Source organism: Daldinia vernicosa (assembly GCF_022497035.1).
Source record: "Daldinia vernicosa strain CBS 139.73 unplaced genomic scaffold F5Y00scaffold_38, whole genome shotgun sequence".
Lineage (NCBI taxonomy): Eukaryota > Fungi > Ascomycota > Sordariomycetes > Xylariales > Hypoxylaceae > Daldinia > Daldinia vernicosa.
In genome coordinates this window covers 258,308-276,000 of record NW_025953954.1, presented here as the reverse complement: position 1 = coordinate 276,000, position 17,693 = coordinate 258,308, and the positions used below count along the sequence as shown (strand labels likewise).

Sequence of the window (17,693 nt, the reverse complement as noted above, 5' to 3'; positions counted from 1 at the left end):
GGGAATCATATAATATGAATTTAACTATGGTCAAATATAGACCTGTGGTATTAGTCTCCCGTCAATCCTGAGAAGTCTGTGCTAAAAAGAACGCCATGTACCTGATTCAAATTTTTTTTTTCAGTTGCCTTTTCGTTAACCCCCCCTATTCATCCATTCCCCTTAGTAACCACTCTGCTCCTGCCTATGGTCCTCTTTCGCAGCCTCGCCCGCCTCCTTGATGGCTTGCTCGTCGCCTCTAAGCTTAGCAAAGTACTCCTTGATATCTTCGGCACCGATTGCTTTGCCACTCTCGGCGAACTGCTGAAAGAAGGGCTTGAGACGCTCCTTTAAATGGTTGTACGCCATGACGCCCTCGATCGCACGGACGCGATCCACGTTCTTGAGAGCGGACTCGCCGCGGTCGTACAGTGAGCCGCTTCCGTGAGTCGAACCTTGCTCGGATGCTCCGTCCGAAAGAGGCGGCTCGTAGGCATCTTCCTCTTCTAGAAGTTGTGGGTGAACCTTTAGATCTGGGAAGCACGAGGCGCATTTGCAAAATTGCTCGCGGAAATTCGAAGTAGTAAACAACGAGAACTGGCCACTTGGTGCAGAAGGTAGAGATGCTAACTTGCATTCTGCAGAAGATGGAACTTCGTTTTCCTTCTGATCCTCGTCTTTCTTCTCATCCTCATCCTTGACTTGTGAGGAACTCTCATCTAATTTGGTTGCAGGTGGGATATCCTGTGTCTCTTCGAACTCATTCTTAACGCGCTTGCTACGGTCGCTATCCTCTTCTGAAACATCATCATCTTCCAGCTTACGCTTCTTAGAGGATGTTTCACTGTCCTTTTGAAGAAATACTGCTGGTAAAAACCCGGGGGTTCCAGCATATCTCTTAATCCAAGGATAAGCTTCCACGCATTTATAGCATATGAAATGGTCGAACGCATCTTCGTTAGGGAATCCATCTGGTAGAGCGGGGTCTTCGTCTTCGTCTTCGTCTTCCCCTTCCTGCGCTTCCTGGTTTCCATTGGTTTGCTGTTCCGTGCCATCCTCCTGGGTCGCATCCTCGGAAATAGTGGGAAGTGTGGTATTGCCAGCACTATTGGCACCATTGGCGTTTGCTTTGGGAACGTGTGCTTTCTGCTTCTCGTACCAATTGGGTCCAAGGCCGACGAGACAGCCAGGATGATACCAATCTTCGCCGCAACCACCAGTCTCATGCGTGCCGAGACCTAGGCATTGATACATGGTGCCCACCTGTTTGTTAGGGTCGTAATCTATAGAACAGGAGCAAAAGCGATTACGGAAGTTGTGATTATATTTATTGTTGGGATCCGGCTGTTCGGAGTGAACGCCTCCTTTGGTATTGGTCTCGGAATTGATTCGAAGGGTGCACTGCTGTTCGGGAGTGAATCGCGTAGTACCGCAGTCGCAAGTGAAATTGCGCTTCTGGAAGATCTCAACTAATTCATGTTCGCCATGGCATTGGACAGAACATGAATAACACACACCGGCGGGATTATAGGGATCGGATGGATTCGCAGGAGGTGGAGTGCAAGTTAGACAAGCGAATACATTCTGTCGCAATGGTCCAAGTGGCTTGGTGCAGTTCTCGATGCTCTGTAGATAATAAACAATTAATTAATTATAATTAGTAAATTGTTGGAAACGAATACTTCGCTCAGGTAATATCACTCAGGTAATATCAAAAACTTACATAGGGAAGAGCTTCGCGAGCATCGGCTTCCAGCTGCAGCTGATCTCTAATAAAGTCGGCGGCAGTTTGAGAGTCGTCAGACTGTTGCGACATGCTCTGGGTGCGCGGGCGTGAAGAGCTGTCATTAGTTTCGGGCGCCTCCTGAGAGGTAGTCGGAGCTGATGACGGATCCATTATAATGACAAGAATGATTTGCACCAAAAAAAATAGGGAAATGAGAAGAAGAGCTTAAATATCTAACCTAAATAAAATGGTATTTGTAAACGTGTCGGCGCGCTGGAAGGGCTGTTACATAAGTAAAGGCGCCTTAGTTTATCATGAGCGCGCCGTAAATAGGTACCTAGCATATGATGTCACAGTGGGCGCTTCTCTAAAGCGATACTAATTCGCACTATACATACCTACATCAGGTTAGGTACGAGAATAAAGAACTCTTAGTCCCAAGTACCTGCTATGTATCTCGTAGTGTGTACTTAAAATCCAAGGGTGTGCATTTAGTGCCACTTTACGCGAGCTCGACGCGTAGGGACGCGACTTCCAATTTGTTTCGTCGCGCCCACCCCCACAATCCACTTTAGTCTTTAGTCCCCTTTCCCTTCATTTTCCTTCTTGGGTTCCACTCTCACTTTCACTGTCCCTCTTGTTCTCATTATCGTTTCTCTCCGCATTACCAACTATTTTCTCCAAGTGCTCTCTGATAGAGAGTAAAACAGATACATAATGAGGTGAGTTCATCCCATACCAGGACATATAACTCATATTGCATTGCATTGCATTTTCCTAACCTGCTTCCAGTTCTCCTCTACGAATGAACATGGACTCCGCAAACCGCGGTGCCGCCCCTCGTGCGAACCGCAAACGTTCCCGCACGGGCGGTGATGCTTCCTCTTCCGTTGCCGCCTCTAGTCCCATGCCCTCGTCTCCACCTGCCTTCAACATTGCTCACGGTGGTGACGATGATGACGACATTGAGGAGGAGGCTGAGGTCCAAGATGATTTAGACGACCTTGACGAGATGGCAGAAGACGATGTAGACCTGTTCCGTGAAGGTTTCGAGCGAGATTATAGAGAGAAAGACGACAACGATGCCTATGAAGGAATCGATATTGATGATGAGGGCGAATTTGATGATATCAGCCTTGGTGAGAGGAGAAGATTAGAAGCTCAGCTGAACCGCCGAGACCGAGAAGTAGCTCGTAGACGGAAAATGCCCCAGGCTTTTCTCCAGGATGAGGATGAAGATGGCGATATTGATCTAACTGCCCAACCCCGTCGCCGCCGTCATCATTACGACGAAGATCCAGACGATGAAATGGACCAGGATATTATGGACGAAGAACTTTCCCTTGAGGCCCTGCAAGATGTCAAAGCTGCCAGCTTGACCGAATGGGTGTCTCAGCCGTCAGTGCAACGCACCATCAAGCGAGAATTCAAGGCCTTCTTAACAGAATATACTGACGAGAGCGGCTCCTCGGTCTATGGTAACCGTATTCGAACCCTTGGTGAAATCAACGCCGAGTCGCTCGAGGTGTCATACGACCATCTATCCTCATCCAAGGCCATTCTCGCATACTTTCTCGCCAACGCTCCCACCGAAATGCTTAAGCTCTTCGACGACGTAGCCATGGAAGTCGTTCTACTCCATTACCCCGACTATGAGCGCATCCACTCTGATATCCACGTTCGCATCTTCGACCTACCCGTTCACTATACTCTTCGCCAGCTGAGACAGTCGCATCTCAACTGCCTCGTGAGAGTGAGCGGTGTTGTTACTCGGCGAACTGGTGTTTTCCCGCAGCTGAAATATGTCAAAGTCGACTGCACTAAATGCGGTGTGACACTGGGCCCCTTCCAGCAGGAATCTAACGTTGAAGTCAAAATTTCATTCTGTCAGAACTGCCAGTCTCGTGGCCCCTTCACCTTGAATTCGGAAAAGACTGTTTACCGTAACTACCAGAAGTTGACACTCCAGGAATCACCTGGGACTGTACCTGCTGGCCGCTTACCTAGACATAGAGAGGTTATCCTGCTCTGGGATCTGATTGACAAGGCGAAGCCTGGGGAGGAGATTGAGGTTACCGGTGTCTATAGGAACAACTATGATGCCCAGTTAAATAATCGTAATGGGTTCCCTGTTTTTGCTACGATTCTCGAGGCAAATAATGTTGTCAAAGCGCACGATCAACTTGCTGGGTTCAGGCTTACCGAAGAGGACGAGCACGAAATCCGCAAACTTTCTCGGGACCCCCAAGTCATCGATAAGATAATCAACTCCATAGCACCTAGCATCTACGGGCATACCGATATCAAGACTGCTATTGCCTTGTCTCTTTTCGGTGGCGTCGCAAAGATAGCCAGGGGTGAACATCATGTGCGAGGAGATATTAATGTTCTATTGCTTGGTGATCCGGGTACAGCCAAGTCTCAGGTCCTGAAGTACGTAGAAAAAACCGCGCACCGAGCTGTTTTCGCCACTGGTCAGGGAGCCTCTGCCGTTGGTCTTACGGCTAGTGTCCGTCGAGACCCTTTAACCAGTGAATGGACATTGGAAGGCGGTGCTCTGGTGCTCGCTGACAAGGGCACGTGTCTCATTGACGAGTTCGACAAGATGAATGATCAAGATCGAACATCTATCCACGAGGCTATGGAACAGCAAACCATCTCCATTTCGAAGGCGGGTATTGTTACCACCCTACAAGCTCGATGTGGTATAATTGCGGCAGCTAATCCGATCGGTGGCCGTTACAACTCTACGATTCCTTTCTCATCCAATGTCGAATTGACTGAGCCTATCTTGTCGCGTTTTGATATTCTTTGTGTCGTGCGAGATACTGTGGACCCTGCTGAAGACGAGCGTCTGGCTCGATTCATTGTTGGCTCCCACAGCCGGAGCCATCCGTCTACCCAAGCTGCTGATGGTTCCATGGAGGTCGAGCACGACTCCGAGGCGGCACAAGAGACCCAAGCGCAACCAAAGAAGGAAGGCGAAATCCCCCAGGAGCTACTACGAAAGTATATTTTATATGCACGAGAGCACTGCCAACCGAAGCTTCTGCATATGGATGAGGACAAGGTTGCGCGACTCTTTGCGGATATGCGACGAGAGTCGCTAGCTACCGGAGCATATCCAATCACTGTAAGTTGCTTCGCTTGATGCATTGAGATGACCGCACTAACTTAGCCTTCAGGTCCGTCACTTAGAAGCTATCATCCGAATCTCGGAGTCTTTTTGCCGAATGAGGCTGTCAGAGTACTGTTCTGCCCAGGACATTGACCGTGCCATTGCTGTCACTGTTGACAGTTTCATTGGTAGCCAGAAGGTCAGCTGCAAGAAGGCGCTCGCACGCGCTTTTGCCAAGTACACTTTAGCGAGGCCAGGTGCAAACGGCGCACGGAGAGGCGCGCAAACTCAGCGTAGGACTGCCGTAGCGGCTTAGACCAAGGGACTTTTTCTTGTACACGAGGTGGCTTAATGTTAGGATGTTATGAATTTATGTGGCGTCAAGAGGATGGCACTAAGATTAGGCGTTAAGCTTGGGTGATGATGATGTTGACACGGATGTGGTAATACGACTCGCACAGTTCAAGGTGTTGTCTTTACTCCGATACAGATTGCCAATTATGAATCTGTTAGAGTTATTGCGTGTCTCTACATAAGCCACGTTTTGGTATAGAAAGTTAGCTTGGAGTTGGAAAGCTAAAAACCATGAATCATAGTGTTTCGTTGGTATAAAACGAACTTTTGCGAAGCAGCCTTTTAGTCCGCTTCCACTTACACCGACTTAATATATCAGACCAAACATTTTACAAATCAAGTCTTATATATTCAATTACCCCATCAAAAGTTTTGTCCATACGTGCCACCTGACAGCTTTTGATGCAGCTGTCTGGAACTTGACACCATGCGGCAGCCAAGATTAGAAATGTATACAAAATTTTAGCTTTTATATGAAAACATTAAAATTGGATCTATTATAAGTACAAAAGCTTCTTTATACGCCTATATAACTTTTATCGTTTGAGGAGAAGATTTTGAGTTATTATGTATAAGCGAAAGTAGTGTAGTATGGATAGTACATGCGCTCGATGACCTATAGCTGTTGCCAAGCCCTGTCAAAGCTAGTCAAAAGCTAACAAGGGCTGGCCTATGGACAAAACTTTTGATGGGGACTTCCGTACTGCCACAATTTTTTCAACCAATTAGATATTTAGAATCGCCCCGCAGTTTGCGACTTTTTCCTTTGCCACTCTATCGCATAACGTCTGCAAAAGGTGCAAATGGTATAGAAAGGTCATGCAAAACGAGCTCTATCTAACGATACCAATTATCAAAACCTTTATATTGTATTGAAATAGATCAATTGATTTTACAAAAAATTCATCGGACGTGCGTTGGTGTGTGGCTAGCCAATTAGAGGCCAGATCTATTTGTGGCGTGAGTTTTGGGTATGATGGCCCCCCCTTTCCCCCGTCCGCGTTTGAGCGGACGGGCAACGCATCTAGTACGACTCTATCCAAGTAACCACGCAGTAACTCTCATCGTTTATAGCCATAGCTAATAGTTTCCAAGATATTAGCGTTGAAGTATTTTTCACGGCCCCCCTATTCTTATGTCTCCTTATGTGTGTGGATACCAGGGCTCGAAAGCCCTGGTGGATAGCCAAGAATAGTCTCATACGATGCAGCCGTCGGGTCAGGATATACTATCCCAACACTCACATTACTCCTTAAACATTATACCTAAACCAATCGCAGCTCAGATAGATATCAAAGCTTAAGCATTAAGCTTTCCCTTAGTTATGTAGATATTGACTAACGTTGGTAGGTATGAGCTGCCAAAATATCTGAAAGTTTTGATATAAGTTCCGTGCTTGCTTCCAAGCTTTCTATAGTACAACTTAAACAATGGGACGTTAGTGATAATAGCACGTTAAACTTGCGCTTGGCATGTTTATATTCCTGTTATCTAAAGTTTCTCTATTTTGGACTCCGTTCTCGGATATCTGTCTTTGATAACTATGATTTTGCCTTTTGAGCTCAGATACAGAGATAGGTTTTGTAAATCTATATAACCCTGTCTACCCTCTGCCCGTTTCTTCCTGGATTCTTGGAATGAGAGTAATCCTCAATTCATACGCGCACGACCATATAAGTCCTACTCTGATAGCATAGCTACCAGCATCCAGTTCGTCTTGCAGTCATCCTCTAACGAAGGCTCAGATTTGGCTATACAAAATCAGGTCCAACGATATCCCTACTAAATCATACCTTAGGTACCTATACCTATCACGATTTACTTTACTCTTTATTCTTCATCATGGATCTCACTAGCTCGGCCGACACGTCGCTCCAGAAGGTCATCACGACCCGCCAGTTCGTCTTGATGGCCCTCAGCAGCTCCATCGGTGCCGGTGTGCTCCTCGCTACCTACTCCAGTCTGGCAGTAGGAGGCTCCGGATCACTCCTCATATCTTTCACTGTAGTCGGATTTGCCGTGTGGATTACCATGTGCGCTCTCGGTGAGCTCTCGGCCGCATTCCCACTTAGTGGCTCCTTCTACGAATATTCAGTGCGCTTCATCTCGCCGGCATGGGGCTTTGCCATGGGATGGAACTACGTCATAAACTTCATCTTCATTGTCGTCTTCGAGCTGGTGGTCATGCTGCTTTGCACGCGGTATTGGGAACCGGACTTGCCAGCATACTATGTCCTTCCGGGGTTCATAATCGGGCTCGTCCTTGTGAACGCGTTTGGCGCAAAGTGGTATGCCGAAGCAGAGAACGTTTTCGCGGTCTGCAAGATGTTCGTTCTCACGGCTTTTATTATTGTCGCCGTCCTCATCGTCACCAAAAACATTCCGGCTGATACCCGACCCGCCGAGGAGCTCGGGGTTAACTTGTGGACGCAAAATGCATTCAGGCATGGCCCTATCGGATTTCTCTATGTCTTTATGACTGCCGGGATGGCATATGGAGGAACTGAGATGCTTGGTCTCACTGCCGCCGAGTGTGAAAAGCCTCAGAAAGTCATGCCTCTCGCTTGCAACATTGTACCATTCCGAATTATTTGGCTATACCTGGTTCCTATCTTGATGCTCGGCATGGTACTTAAGGTATCCCTTGACGACAAGGTTCAATCTGGTGGAATGAGTCCCTTGGTCGCTGCGATGGATCAAGCCAATATCCCAATACTAGGTAGCATCTTCAACGGCATCACCATCATCGCTATCTTTTCTATGGCGAGTGCTAGCGTTTTTGCCTCGTCGCGAGCTCTTCAAGCCATGTCGGCAAGAGGAATGGGGCCACGCCTCTTCGCAAAGATAAAACGGGGTTACCCAATCTGGGCACTGGCATTGGTATTCTCGATTTCGCTGCTATCGTTCATCACACTATCCAAAGACGGTGACATAGTGTTTAACTGGCTCTTGGCCCTGGCTTCTGGCTCAAACTACTTTACCTGGATTTCCATCTGCGTATGCCACATCCGACTCCGGCTTGCTATACGTAGAAAGGGGCTGGAGAATCGAGATGTACTGAAGTGGCAGTCCCCACCTGGAATCGGCGGAAGCATGATAGCGATTGTAATATTCGTCTTTGGTCTCGCAGCTCAGATTATCGCGGCGGCGAAGAGTCCGCTCCCGAGTCCCCCTCATGTTCTCTCGAGCTTTCTAGGAATTATTGTTGTTTTCATATTCTGGGCAGGATATATGGTACTCGGGAAAAGTGTGCTTTTGACTCCCCTCGATCAAATCGACCTTCAAGCTAAGGCGACGGAACCAGTTGAGAATGGCGAGAGAGTCTAAATCACTGGAAACGGAATGTCGCATAATTGTTAATGATATATATTAATATGAATAGAGGATGGTAGTAATTATTATTTATATATCTGTCTGTGTTTACTGTGATGCTTCGTCTCTCATTGAAAATGTAGATGGATGTTATGAGATGAGAGGTTTGTGGATATTGATTATGATGTATTAATGTAATTGAAGTACATGTGGTTACGCGTAGGTAACATGCCCAGGTACATGAGTAACGCGGCGCTAGAGCTGATAGTAACCTGGAGTACCTATGTACCTACCTAGGTAATCGATAAGCAAAATAACGCCTAACCGTATCCAGATTCATTTAGTGCGCAAACGACGACGGCGGCAGGGCGGTTACGACCTACTATGTATGTACTGCACTTGGCAGATACCTACACACCTACATACCCACACACACAACCCACAACCCACAACCCACAACCCACTATCCATTATCCACTATCCACTATCCACTAGCTTAAAGCTTTAGGTTGCGTAGGAGCTCCGCCTTTGTCCCCTTCCCTTTCCAATCATGAACTTCCCTCCTCAACCTTCACATCCTCTCGAAAACTCCCCAAACCGACAGCTACCGCAACAGCAACCTGTTTACTTAACCAACGGCCCCGGCAACATGCAAGGTAACGGCTCTGGCGCCGGTCCTAGCGTAATGTCTATTGGGCCCACGCCCGCTGGCCATCAGGCCGAGCTTAATATTATCTATGGCATGGTTGAGGAGCTGTCTCGTCAGCTGGCTGAGAACAGACGAGTGACCGAAGATATCGTATCGGGACTGGGGAGGGTACGAAATCGTGCGCGGGACCGCGGTTTAACAAACGACCAGGTGCTTGGAGAAGCAGCAGATGAAATATTTGGTACGTTCTATAATTCTATAATTCTCGGTACCCGTGTCTTTAGTTGCCCAATCGCTAACCATGCCAGTACAGCGCAAGAACCGAATTTAGAGGCTCTCGTGTCTATCTTGACAGAGTCCCTCGACCGCGCCAAGCTCTCCCGTGACGCCAATTTCTCTCTTCTTACCAGCTACGCCCGAGTTCTCGCCAATATCCTTTCCCAATTCCACGCCTACAAGCAAAAGCACGTCGCCGACGTATCTGCCTGGCACCGTTCCTATCGAGCACAGCTGGCCGAAGCCCGCGCCGAGAATTCGCGCCTGCGCGAGCAGATGTGGGAGATGCAAGAACATGCCGGCCGCGCCAACCAAATGCTGCGCGAGTTCCGCAAGAAATATGACGAGAACGAGGAGCGGTGGGAGAAGCGTGTAGACGACAAGGCTAGGAGACAGGAGATCCGCTTCTGGAAACGTATGGCCATGCCCGAGGTTGCCGAGTCCGAAGAGGGGTACTGGAGCGATGACGACGATTTGGTAGACCCCGTCGAGAAAGAAAGATTAAAGGAGGTAGAGCGCAAAGTTGCCGAACAAGCCCTTGCTGGCGTTGGTAGTACTAGCAGCCAAGGGGAGGATTCAGAAGGAGAAGGAGGCGAGCCGCGAGCCCTGTCAGCAAGCATGATTGGTGGCGTGGCCATGGATAGAGAGGGGAGTGATATTGGTAGGATCATACCGGTGCCGCCTCCGAGACCGGCTAGCACGGGGAGCACGGGGAGTATAGGGCAACCGCCCAGCTAGGAGGCTGAGCCGACTTTGCCTAACACTTAATATGCATTAATATGGCGTTGAGGCTGATTCGATTGAAGAATAATACCCCGAAGGAGGAAGGAGAACGATTCGAGCTAGCTGGATTACTTATGCTACCTATCCCGAAGAATGAAGTTAATATGAAGTCTTGCTAGTGGCTAGGCTATCTGTTCCTTTATCTCCATGTTGTGCGCTTGTATACTAGATTATATCAGGGCACGTTCATAGCATTAGCCCTCCCGAGGGAACAGACTCCTTAGTGTAAATTATCTTAGCCCTAATATGTTCTCCAGGCGATCAAATTTGAGGCACAGTAATACTTTCACGTAGTAGCTCACCGCCAATATCAATAAATGCGTACAAAGACGAGATAATAAGGGCGTGTCGAAGGTGTCCTAAAATTAAGGATAGTATGGATAATAGCTAAAGTGTGATTTCCTTGTACCCCCCTAAAGATACTTGATAGAAGACACGAGCTATGGAACGGCATTGCGGTTATCGTGAAGCAAGTCGTTGCCTGACATACAGCACCGCCAACCTGTCAGTCACCAACTGATCAATCTCTTAGGCAACGAGGTACAGCTGCCAAAGTACCTACCTACGAAATAAAGGTTATATATCCTAATTGCAGACAAACCATCAACCGACGCCCCCCGCCCGGGCGACTTGAGGTTAGAGAAAACCCCACTGTGGTGTCTTATGCTGGACCATTCTTACGAGTGTGACTTGACAGCAGATACCAAACGAAGCCGGTTTTTCGTAGGTCTTGGGTTCGAATCCCCTGCCCCTATCCGAGGGGATTCGAACCTGGGGCTGAGCTTTTTTATTTTCGCAGTTGTTTTTTACGCACACTTATGAAGCCTTTCCCCCTCCCTTTCTTTTTCTTTTTCTTTTTCTTTTTCTTTTTCTTTTTCTTTTTCTTTTTCTTTTCCTTTCTTTTCTTTTCCCCCTTCCTTTGCACCTAATCCGCCATCATATGCGACTCCTATGCATGCACGATACGGCCCATCTAACTAATATAACAATTACCTAGATGTCGAAGTCTACGATCAAACAACGAGGCAACTTTCTAAACTAAGCAATGTTCGGCTATATTATACGTAGATTAGTAGTAGAACTTCCTCGAGTCAACAATCACATAGTGCCTATTTTACTCGATGCTGTGGTGAAAAACTGAGGACCTGAAGTTTATATATAATATACAGCTACCTAGGCTATATACAGCCATAGCCCCCCCGTAATATACCCTTGCACTCGCTTCTATTAATAACCACCCCCGTAGGGCTGCATGGATATGATACCCCCATTTCAACAATGGGGAGAGCTAGTCCTAATTTGACCTTACCTTCATAAGCGAGTCTTGATAAAATGCCATCACTGCCAACAACTGATCGTCGCCAAGAACACTCCTCGAACACAGCGACCACACATTCTGCTAGAAATTAGAGAGACTGAGCAGCACAGACCTGTTGGAGGTGAGACAGCTGCGTCCGCGATGCGAGTAGCCGGTACAGGAGAAAAGGCAGCTATGAAGGGCTCGAAAGTCACGCTCCGCTTCGAGTGCAAGGTCTATTGGTGGCGGACGTGGTGCAGCGTTTAAAGCCTGTTCCAGCTTTGAGGTTCGCGTGAGGATAGCTGTGTAGAAATCGGTAATAGAGTCCGAGACAGCTTTCCCAATAAGCCCGTTAAGAGCCACCAGAGGAGCGGACCTCGGAGTTGTGTTTAACGGCTCCGAGCTAAAGGGCCCGATGTTGCTTGATGGTACAGAGGCCCAAGAATCCATCTCGTGGCTCGGAGTTCTGCCGTGATCAACCGTGGAAGTAAGCCCGTTAGGCTGGGAGTGATGAGACGTATCGATCTCGTTGTCCATCGGACTATCGCGATGGTCAATGCTTGAGTACCTGTGAGACTAAGATCCCAACTCCGGGGGTGATCTTGCGATGCGGTGGCGGCGTAGGACCTCAAGCCTCTGCCAGCGCAGTCTGTCGTTAGGGAGGATCATTCCTATCCGCACATCCCCGTTGGCGCTCATTCGCAGTACTGCTGTTCTGTGTCGGCTCCATTGTCTCGGGACTTGGCGGGCTCTCATCCATAGAACTCATCGAGGCGACAGCGTCAACTTTTTTAGATCTACGCATACGCCTTAGGGGGCTATAGACGCATCGGTTCCCCTTGCTAATGCATCGTTTACACGACGGCTTATCCTAACTACATCGTAGTTTGATGTTTTGGCAGCGATCGCATGACGTGCGGTACTTGACTGGCTTAATAGGAGCCAGAGGTGATGCTGCCATTTGTGTACGCTTTGACCTGGAAGCGACATGACCCGTTATTAATTGCCGTCCTTAGTTACTATTGGGTTCTTCTTTCCAAATTGATTTCGGACTGTTTGGAGCCGTGATGGCTTCATTTTGGTTTATAAGTCTAGTAAAAGCTGACGCTTATTATTAAATGATTATATAATTGGATTGAGGAGGCATAAAGGGGAGTCAGAGGTTATACAGAGGAGCAATTTGAAAAGAGGAAATACTGCGCCGCAGTTGTATTCTCTTACAGGTGATATTATAGAAGACATCTATGTACTGTAATATATAGTCATCTTTAACAAGGCCGAATATTAGAAGTATTAGAATTATTTAGGTACTCCGCTATAGAGACATGATTTCCTTTTATAAAATCATTATAGGCGGAGCGGAGCCTGTTACTGTGCTTTACAAGACGCAAACAAGAGTATTCAACCCCCATATAGATTCTCACTCGGTAACAAATATAGTAGTAGAGATGTCGATAGTAACGAGTTGATACAAGCTTATCTATTTTTGCTTATTGCATTCCTTATAGGTGCGGTCTTCAGTTTGATACATGGTTCCCCTTGATAGGTATACAGTTGTCATACCTATGAATTATAACTTGTATTATTGTCCTACGATGTTCAGATAAGCTATCACAAGCGACCGCTTTATAAAAAAATATAAATGACCAAGTATTTTACACTTCGAGCTTAAATCATAAGTAGACTGAAATAGTCACTTAGGCGAGTTTTAGTCTTCATATTTCTAGATTAGAAACAGTATTACCTATTGAAGGGATGAGAGAAGTTGATAAATTAGGTACCTATATTTACTCGTTCTAGTTCAGCCTCCCTTTTAAAGAATGCCGGTTATATTATATGGAGTACATGTCGATATTTACTCCGTTATGAAAGTCTCCTGCGTGGGATCTGCGGCATACCTACAACTATGTAGATATGAGCTTGGTAGGCTGCCTGATATATGGGATTCTTTTATCGTTAACTCATTATAGGGGCAGATGCAAATCGACTCCATGGGCAAGGATACAGTATCTGGAGGGAATATAATGGATTCTCTCAATATGCTTCATATAACATGCACAGGATCAAACCGTATAATACGCCATATCTTGTGTCTGAGAAGTGACTATAGTTAATGGAATATGCCGTAATATAAATTCGTTGCCTTCTAGTAAGGCGTCACCACCTACGCCGCGAAGATCGATCGGCAAGGCAAAATCTCTTGCAATGATATTCAATTCTTAACCAGCTGTGGAATCGGAAGCTAAAGGGACAACAGGCATGAGGCGCCAGCAGAAGCAAAACTAATAAAAGATAACATATATTAACTATAAATGAAGTGCAATTTACCCCACCAATTGGCGCATTAAGATTCGGCATTTGCCCATGGTTGTGATATGCGGGATATGTGGTTAACTTGCACTTGACGATATTAGAACATGTAGCTGAGTATATTAATTGAAAGCTTGTCAAACAGGATAATCTGGTAAATTGGTATATTGGCAAGTTTTAAATATATTATTTCGTGAATTCGTGCAGTTAATGACAGTGTACGATAATACCTTAGGTAGTGTATAACTAGCCCTTATATATATTCCTATTCTTATTTTATTATATTGAACCACATAGTTCTTTTTGGTTAATTACGGGGATTAGTTGAGTTGGTAAGCTCGTCCTATGCTCACATGTATGTATATAAGATTAAAAGAAAGTCTTGAGCAATAAGAGATTTGTAGATCGCGAGGTGATTCATCTATTACTTAAAAAACCGACAAAACGGGGGCTAGACCCGCGAGTTTGGCACCGACCGTTACATAGTATTTAGGGGTATTTCTCCAAGCATAATCGTGGTAAGCTATTGCTGATCACTCCGCATTTAATCTGCATTGAACTTGATTAGCAAGTTGAGACGAAAGGTAATGCAAACTGCTGAAGATCTTGTCTATGTAGATCAAATGCTTGCCAAAGCACAGTTCAACATGGAACATCCCGAGCGACCCGACAGTCCGAGTCAACTTTTCAGGGGGTGCGATCCCTCTTCCGTTCTGATCGGTTGCGGGCTGCAACCACCATAGCGATTTTCTATGTATAGCCTATATATTCTCAGAATAAGTCATGCGTATTTCATGTAGGGCGCAGCGAGTCTTTCTCATAGGCACCCTGAGAAAAGACTTCCCTATATCTGTGAAAAATAGACAGAAGCAGGAGTCCTCAAGGAGGAAGAGGGTATTGAAGGCATGGGTCGAAATATAAACCATGTTTCACAGCATGGCGGGGGATAGTATCACGACATGGGCGATTCCTACGTAGCAAGCAGGCCTCTCTCGATTGAGAATCTAAAAGATCTCTGTCGATTTGCTGGAAGGGACCATGAACTCTGACCGAGGTTCCCTCTACACTAGCTAGCGAATGCACCATTAGTCTCGAAGCGTATGCGGGTCAATGATTGTTCTATCAGTCTATGTACAATACATAGGCATCTAAGTCGAGGCCGATATAGGGAAACCGGCTCCGATCACTAAAAAGGGAGGTGAAACAACATTTCTTGGCTTCTGATAGGCTTATTTAAGAACTGTTACGGCTCTTTTTGGCAAAACCTATCGACCAGTCAGTGATTACTCACTCCTTATAAGAAGGAATGCAGAGCTGATATATATGTGAAGATTTATAATTCAAAAAAAGAAATCGGCTTTTTGTCGGTATTAGTACATAGGAGAGCAAATGCTGTAAGACAGTCTAGACTTTTTACAAGCAGACTGTCGTGTCAGGTCGGGTGGTAATGAGTTACTTCACTTGTCAGTGCCTATTGGCCAAGGCCGAAGCCAAGTGAAAAGAAAAGAAAATCACTGGACGGAGGGCTCAAGCAAAGATCCTAAGCACTTGCATACCGCCGGACCTGCGCCGTCCGGCATTTCAACTGATAAGATGGGTTTTCGATAGCAAACCTAGCCGTAACTAGGAAAAGATATGCACTTCTCTTCCGTTGGGTCGACGGGGAATTATCTCGAACTTGAAAAGATCGTCGGTTACTTCTGCGGAGTTGAATATAGCGTAAAAGCAGTCAGCCTCTAACGTATCACCATTCACAACAGGAAACAATTCAAGCTGTGCTGTTCAATACGTAGAACCTGTGATGCGGAAGACGTAAACCAGGAGAGCAATATGATCCGTCATCGTATAACCTAGCCTATTAAGCGCTTTCGTGTGCGCTTCTTGGTGATTCTAGAGGCGGCGCGGTAAGAATAGAATATATTTAACATGGTTCGTGGAAACAGGAGGTATTGCCGGGCGATATTGCTGGGCGCGCGCTTAATACGAACGGAGTTATTTTCAACCCTTTCCCCGCGGCTATCGTCAGTAAACATTTAGTATAGCAAGGGTGACTCTTGGTGTTGTAATCGGTAAATGTGAATAGTAATACTGATTGTTACTCTGATATCTTTGTTGAGTTGTTCATTCGTAGATACTACAGTAAGACGGTTGCGCTGGTTGTAATCGGCATGTAGGTATATGTACGAAGTATACCTAAAGTAAAAAAGATACGACCTGTACTACTGCACTATGTAATATGTAAGCCCGCGACTAGGTACGCACATGTATTGTACGCGAACCAAAATCAAGCCCGCATAGCTGGTAGGGGGCCCCAGTTTAACTTTCGTTGTTTCACCATAAACCCCTGCCAACCGTTGGACAAAATATCCAAATTTGTACAGTACTTATCTGATTGGTTATTATCGCACATAATAGCGTGCTGGGTGCAGGTGCCAACTCAGCGTATGCCGTACAGTACCTTGCATAACCAGGGCCCATGCTAAGCTAGCTAGCCTATTCGAGATGCACGGTGCCCCCTGTGCCCCCTTTTTTTCCTTCTCTTTCATTTTCTCCATCCTCGCCAACGATTGCATCAATCTAGGCTTGCCCCTCTCTCCCACATGCGGGAAACCTTTTTTAACGACCTGGCGATCGACTGTTGGAACCGCGTCGGCTGCCGGCCTTCGGTCTAGAGAATTTTACAGAACTTTGCAGCCGAACTTACCTAATGTACAATTGTACAATGTATCTCGCATCATACTTGCCAACTCATCGTGGTTGGTTGTACAAGCCTTAAGAAAAAGGGGTTTGCTGCTCAATGAGATGTTAAGAATATGATGGGCTACATATGTATGACAAGTTTTCTCTTGATATTATCCATCATAATATTGCCACTGTTATTGCTGACTGAGAAGACTAGACCCGTTGGGCTCCGTCTTAAAAAGTTGAAAGGTGACGGACGGGGCAAGCCCACGCCGCCCGGAGCTTTTTAGGAGCACGACAGACGACAGGACAGGCAAGGCAGAGAGCTCGGCGCGTCGCGAGTGGTCGGTGCTAGGGACAAAACCCAAGATTGGGACTGGCCAGTTCTGGCTCAGAATTCAGGAACAGCGTGCCCAATGTCACTCTGGGGTTCCTACCCACCATCTCAGGCCTATCTAGATGCTACTAGGGCATATCCAAGCCGTATTCCCAGTTAGTCCAAGCCAGTCCAGGGCCTGACAGAGAAGAGAAAAAAAAACAACAACCAAAAAACCAAAAAACCAAGCAACCCCCTACCGGTTTCACCCTAAGCTCCCATAATTAATTTCCGTGCTAGTCACGTATCATGCCTCCCGTTTCTCTGGTACCTATCACCTATCTACCTGTCTACATAGTATTCGCTTCGACTATCCGATGTCCTTGGACTATGCACCTAGAACTATGTTTTCTTCCACCCATCCACTTTTTAGGCAGTGCCACCATCTGTTTAGATCCGCGTGGATCTATCGAACCCCCATCAATGCAGTGGAGCCCATAACCCCTTGACCGAGTGGTACTGCATACAACACAACCTGGTCTCCATTATGGGCTCTTTAATATATATCTCCAAGGTGAACTACTTCCGAGCTCTTCTAGTCCTTTTCCCTCTGCGCCCAACCATTGTGCATTCACGCTCTCTTCTTCCGCCTTGCTAGCCGAGTTTATATACCACATTCTTTTTCACTTCCGTGATGATAACTAGTTAGTTATCAACTTATTTGCTTCGTCTTTCATTTTTTAACTTTATATCCGTCAAACTCTCCTGCAAGTCAGGCTTCTTTCTACTCTTGCAGCCAGGATAGCTCTCTCTTTACCATATCTTAGCCTAAGTCGACTCTCTTAGAAAGTCTAAAACCAGGGCATTTACTGTCATTATACAACTGAATCT

At 46.4% G+C, this 17,693-nt stretch overlaps 5 protein-coding genes across 5 annotated transcripts; 3 read left to right on the top strand and 2 right to left on the bottom strand.

The window, feature by feature from the left end:
* Positions 1-162: 162 nt before the first annotated feature.
* On the bottom strand, positions 163-1,795 carry F5Y00DRAFT_254302 (putative zinc finger in N-recognin-domain-containing protein; the record flags this gene model as incomplete). The annotated part of the gene is made up of 2 exons (XM_048010148.1): positions 163-1,605; positions 1,703-1,795. 2 exons carry the CDS (start codon positions 1,793-1,795, stop codon positions 163-165), a joined length of 1,536 nt encoding a protein of 511 aa, XP_047862961.1.
* A 374-nt stretch (positions 1,796-2,169) lies between these two features.
* F5Y00DRAFT_127819 (MCM-domain-containing protein) lies at positions 2,170-5,323 on the top strand. Its single transcript, XM_048004159.1, has 3 exons — positions 2,170-2,427; positions 2,498-4,838; positions 4,891-5,323. Exons 1-3 carry the CDS (start codon positions 2,423-2,425, stop codon positions 5,137-5,139), a joined length of 2,595 nt encoding a protein of 864 aa, XP_047862960.1. The 5' UTR covers positions 2,170-2,422; the 3' UTR covers positions 5,140-5,323.
* Positions 5,324-6,718: 1,395 nt separating this feature from the next.
* On the top strand, positions 6,719-8,639 carry F5Y00DRAFT_242620 (amino acid permease/ SLC12A domain-containing protein). Its single transcript, XM_048008546.1, has one exon. It carries the CDS (start codon positions 7,020-7,022, stop codon positions 8,502-8,504), a length of 1,485 nt encoding a protein of 494 aa, XP_047862959.1. The 5' UTR covers positions 6,719-7,019; the 3' UTR covers positions 8,505-8,639.
* Positions 8,640-8,900: 261 nt separating this feature from the next.
* Positions 8,901-10,522, top strand: F5Y00DRAFT_242619 (uncharacterized protein). Its single transcript, XM_048008545.1, has 2 exons — positions 8,901-9,379; positions 9,452-10,522. The coding sequence occupies exons 1-2, from the start codon at positions 9,040-9,042 to the stop codon at positions 10,150-10,152; spliced, it is 1,041 nt and encodes a 346-aa protein (XP_047862958.1). The 5' UTR covers positions 8,901-9,039; the 3' UTR covers positions 10,153-10,522.
* Positions 10,523-11,476: 954 nt separating this feature from the next.
* F5Y00DRAFT_242618 (uncharacterized protein) lies at positions 11,477-12,714 on the bottom strand. Its single transcript, XM_048008544.1, has one exon. It carries the CDS (start codon positions 12,029-12,031, stop codon positions 11,597-11,599), a length of 435 nt encoding a protein of 144 aa, XP_047862957.1. The 5' UTR covers positions 12,032-12,714; the 3' UTR covers positions 11,477-11,596.
* Positions 12,715-17,693: the final 4,979 nt, after the last annotated feature.

What these genes read in the sequence shown, in the direction of transcription:
- F5Y00DRAFT_127819 (XM_048004159.1), top strand. An exon ending in CCGGAGCATATCCAATCACT is followed by an intron (nt 4,839 to 4,890) that starts GTAAGTTGCTTC and finishes CTTAGCCTTCAG; the next exon opens with GTCCGTCACTTAGAAGCTAT.
- F5Y00DRAFT_242620 (XM_048008546.1), top strand. Translation starts at nt 7,020, where the DNA reads ATGGATCTCACTAGCTCGGCCGACACGTCGCTCCAGAAGGTCATCACG.
- F5Y00DRAFT_242619 (XM_048008545.1), top strand. Translation starts at nt 9,040, where the DNA reads ATGAACTTCCCTCCTCAACCTTCACATCCTCTCGAAAACTCCCCAAAC. An exon ending in AGCAGCAGATGAAATATTTG is followed by an intron (nt 9,380 to 9,451) that starts GTACGTTCTATA and finishes ATGCCAGTACAG; the next exon opens with CGCAAGAACCGAATTTAGAG.
- F5Y00DRAFT_242618 (XM_048008544.1), bottom strand. Translation starts at nt 12,031, where the DNA reads ATGGACAACGAGATCGATACGTCTCATCACTCCCAGCCTAACGGGCTT.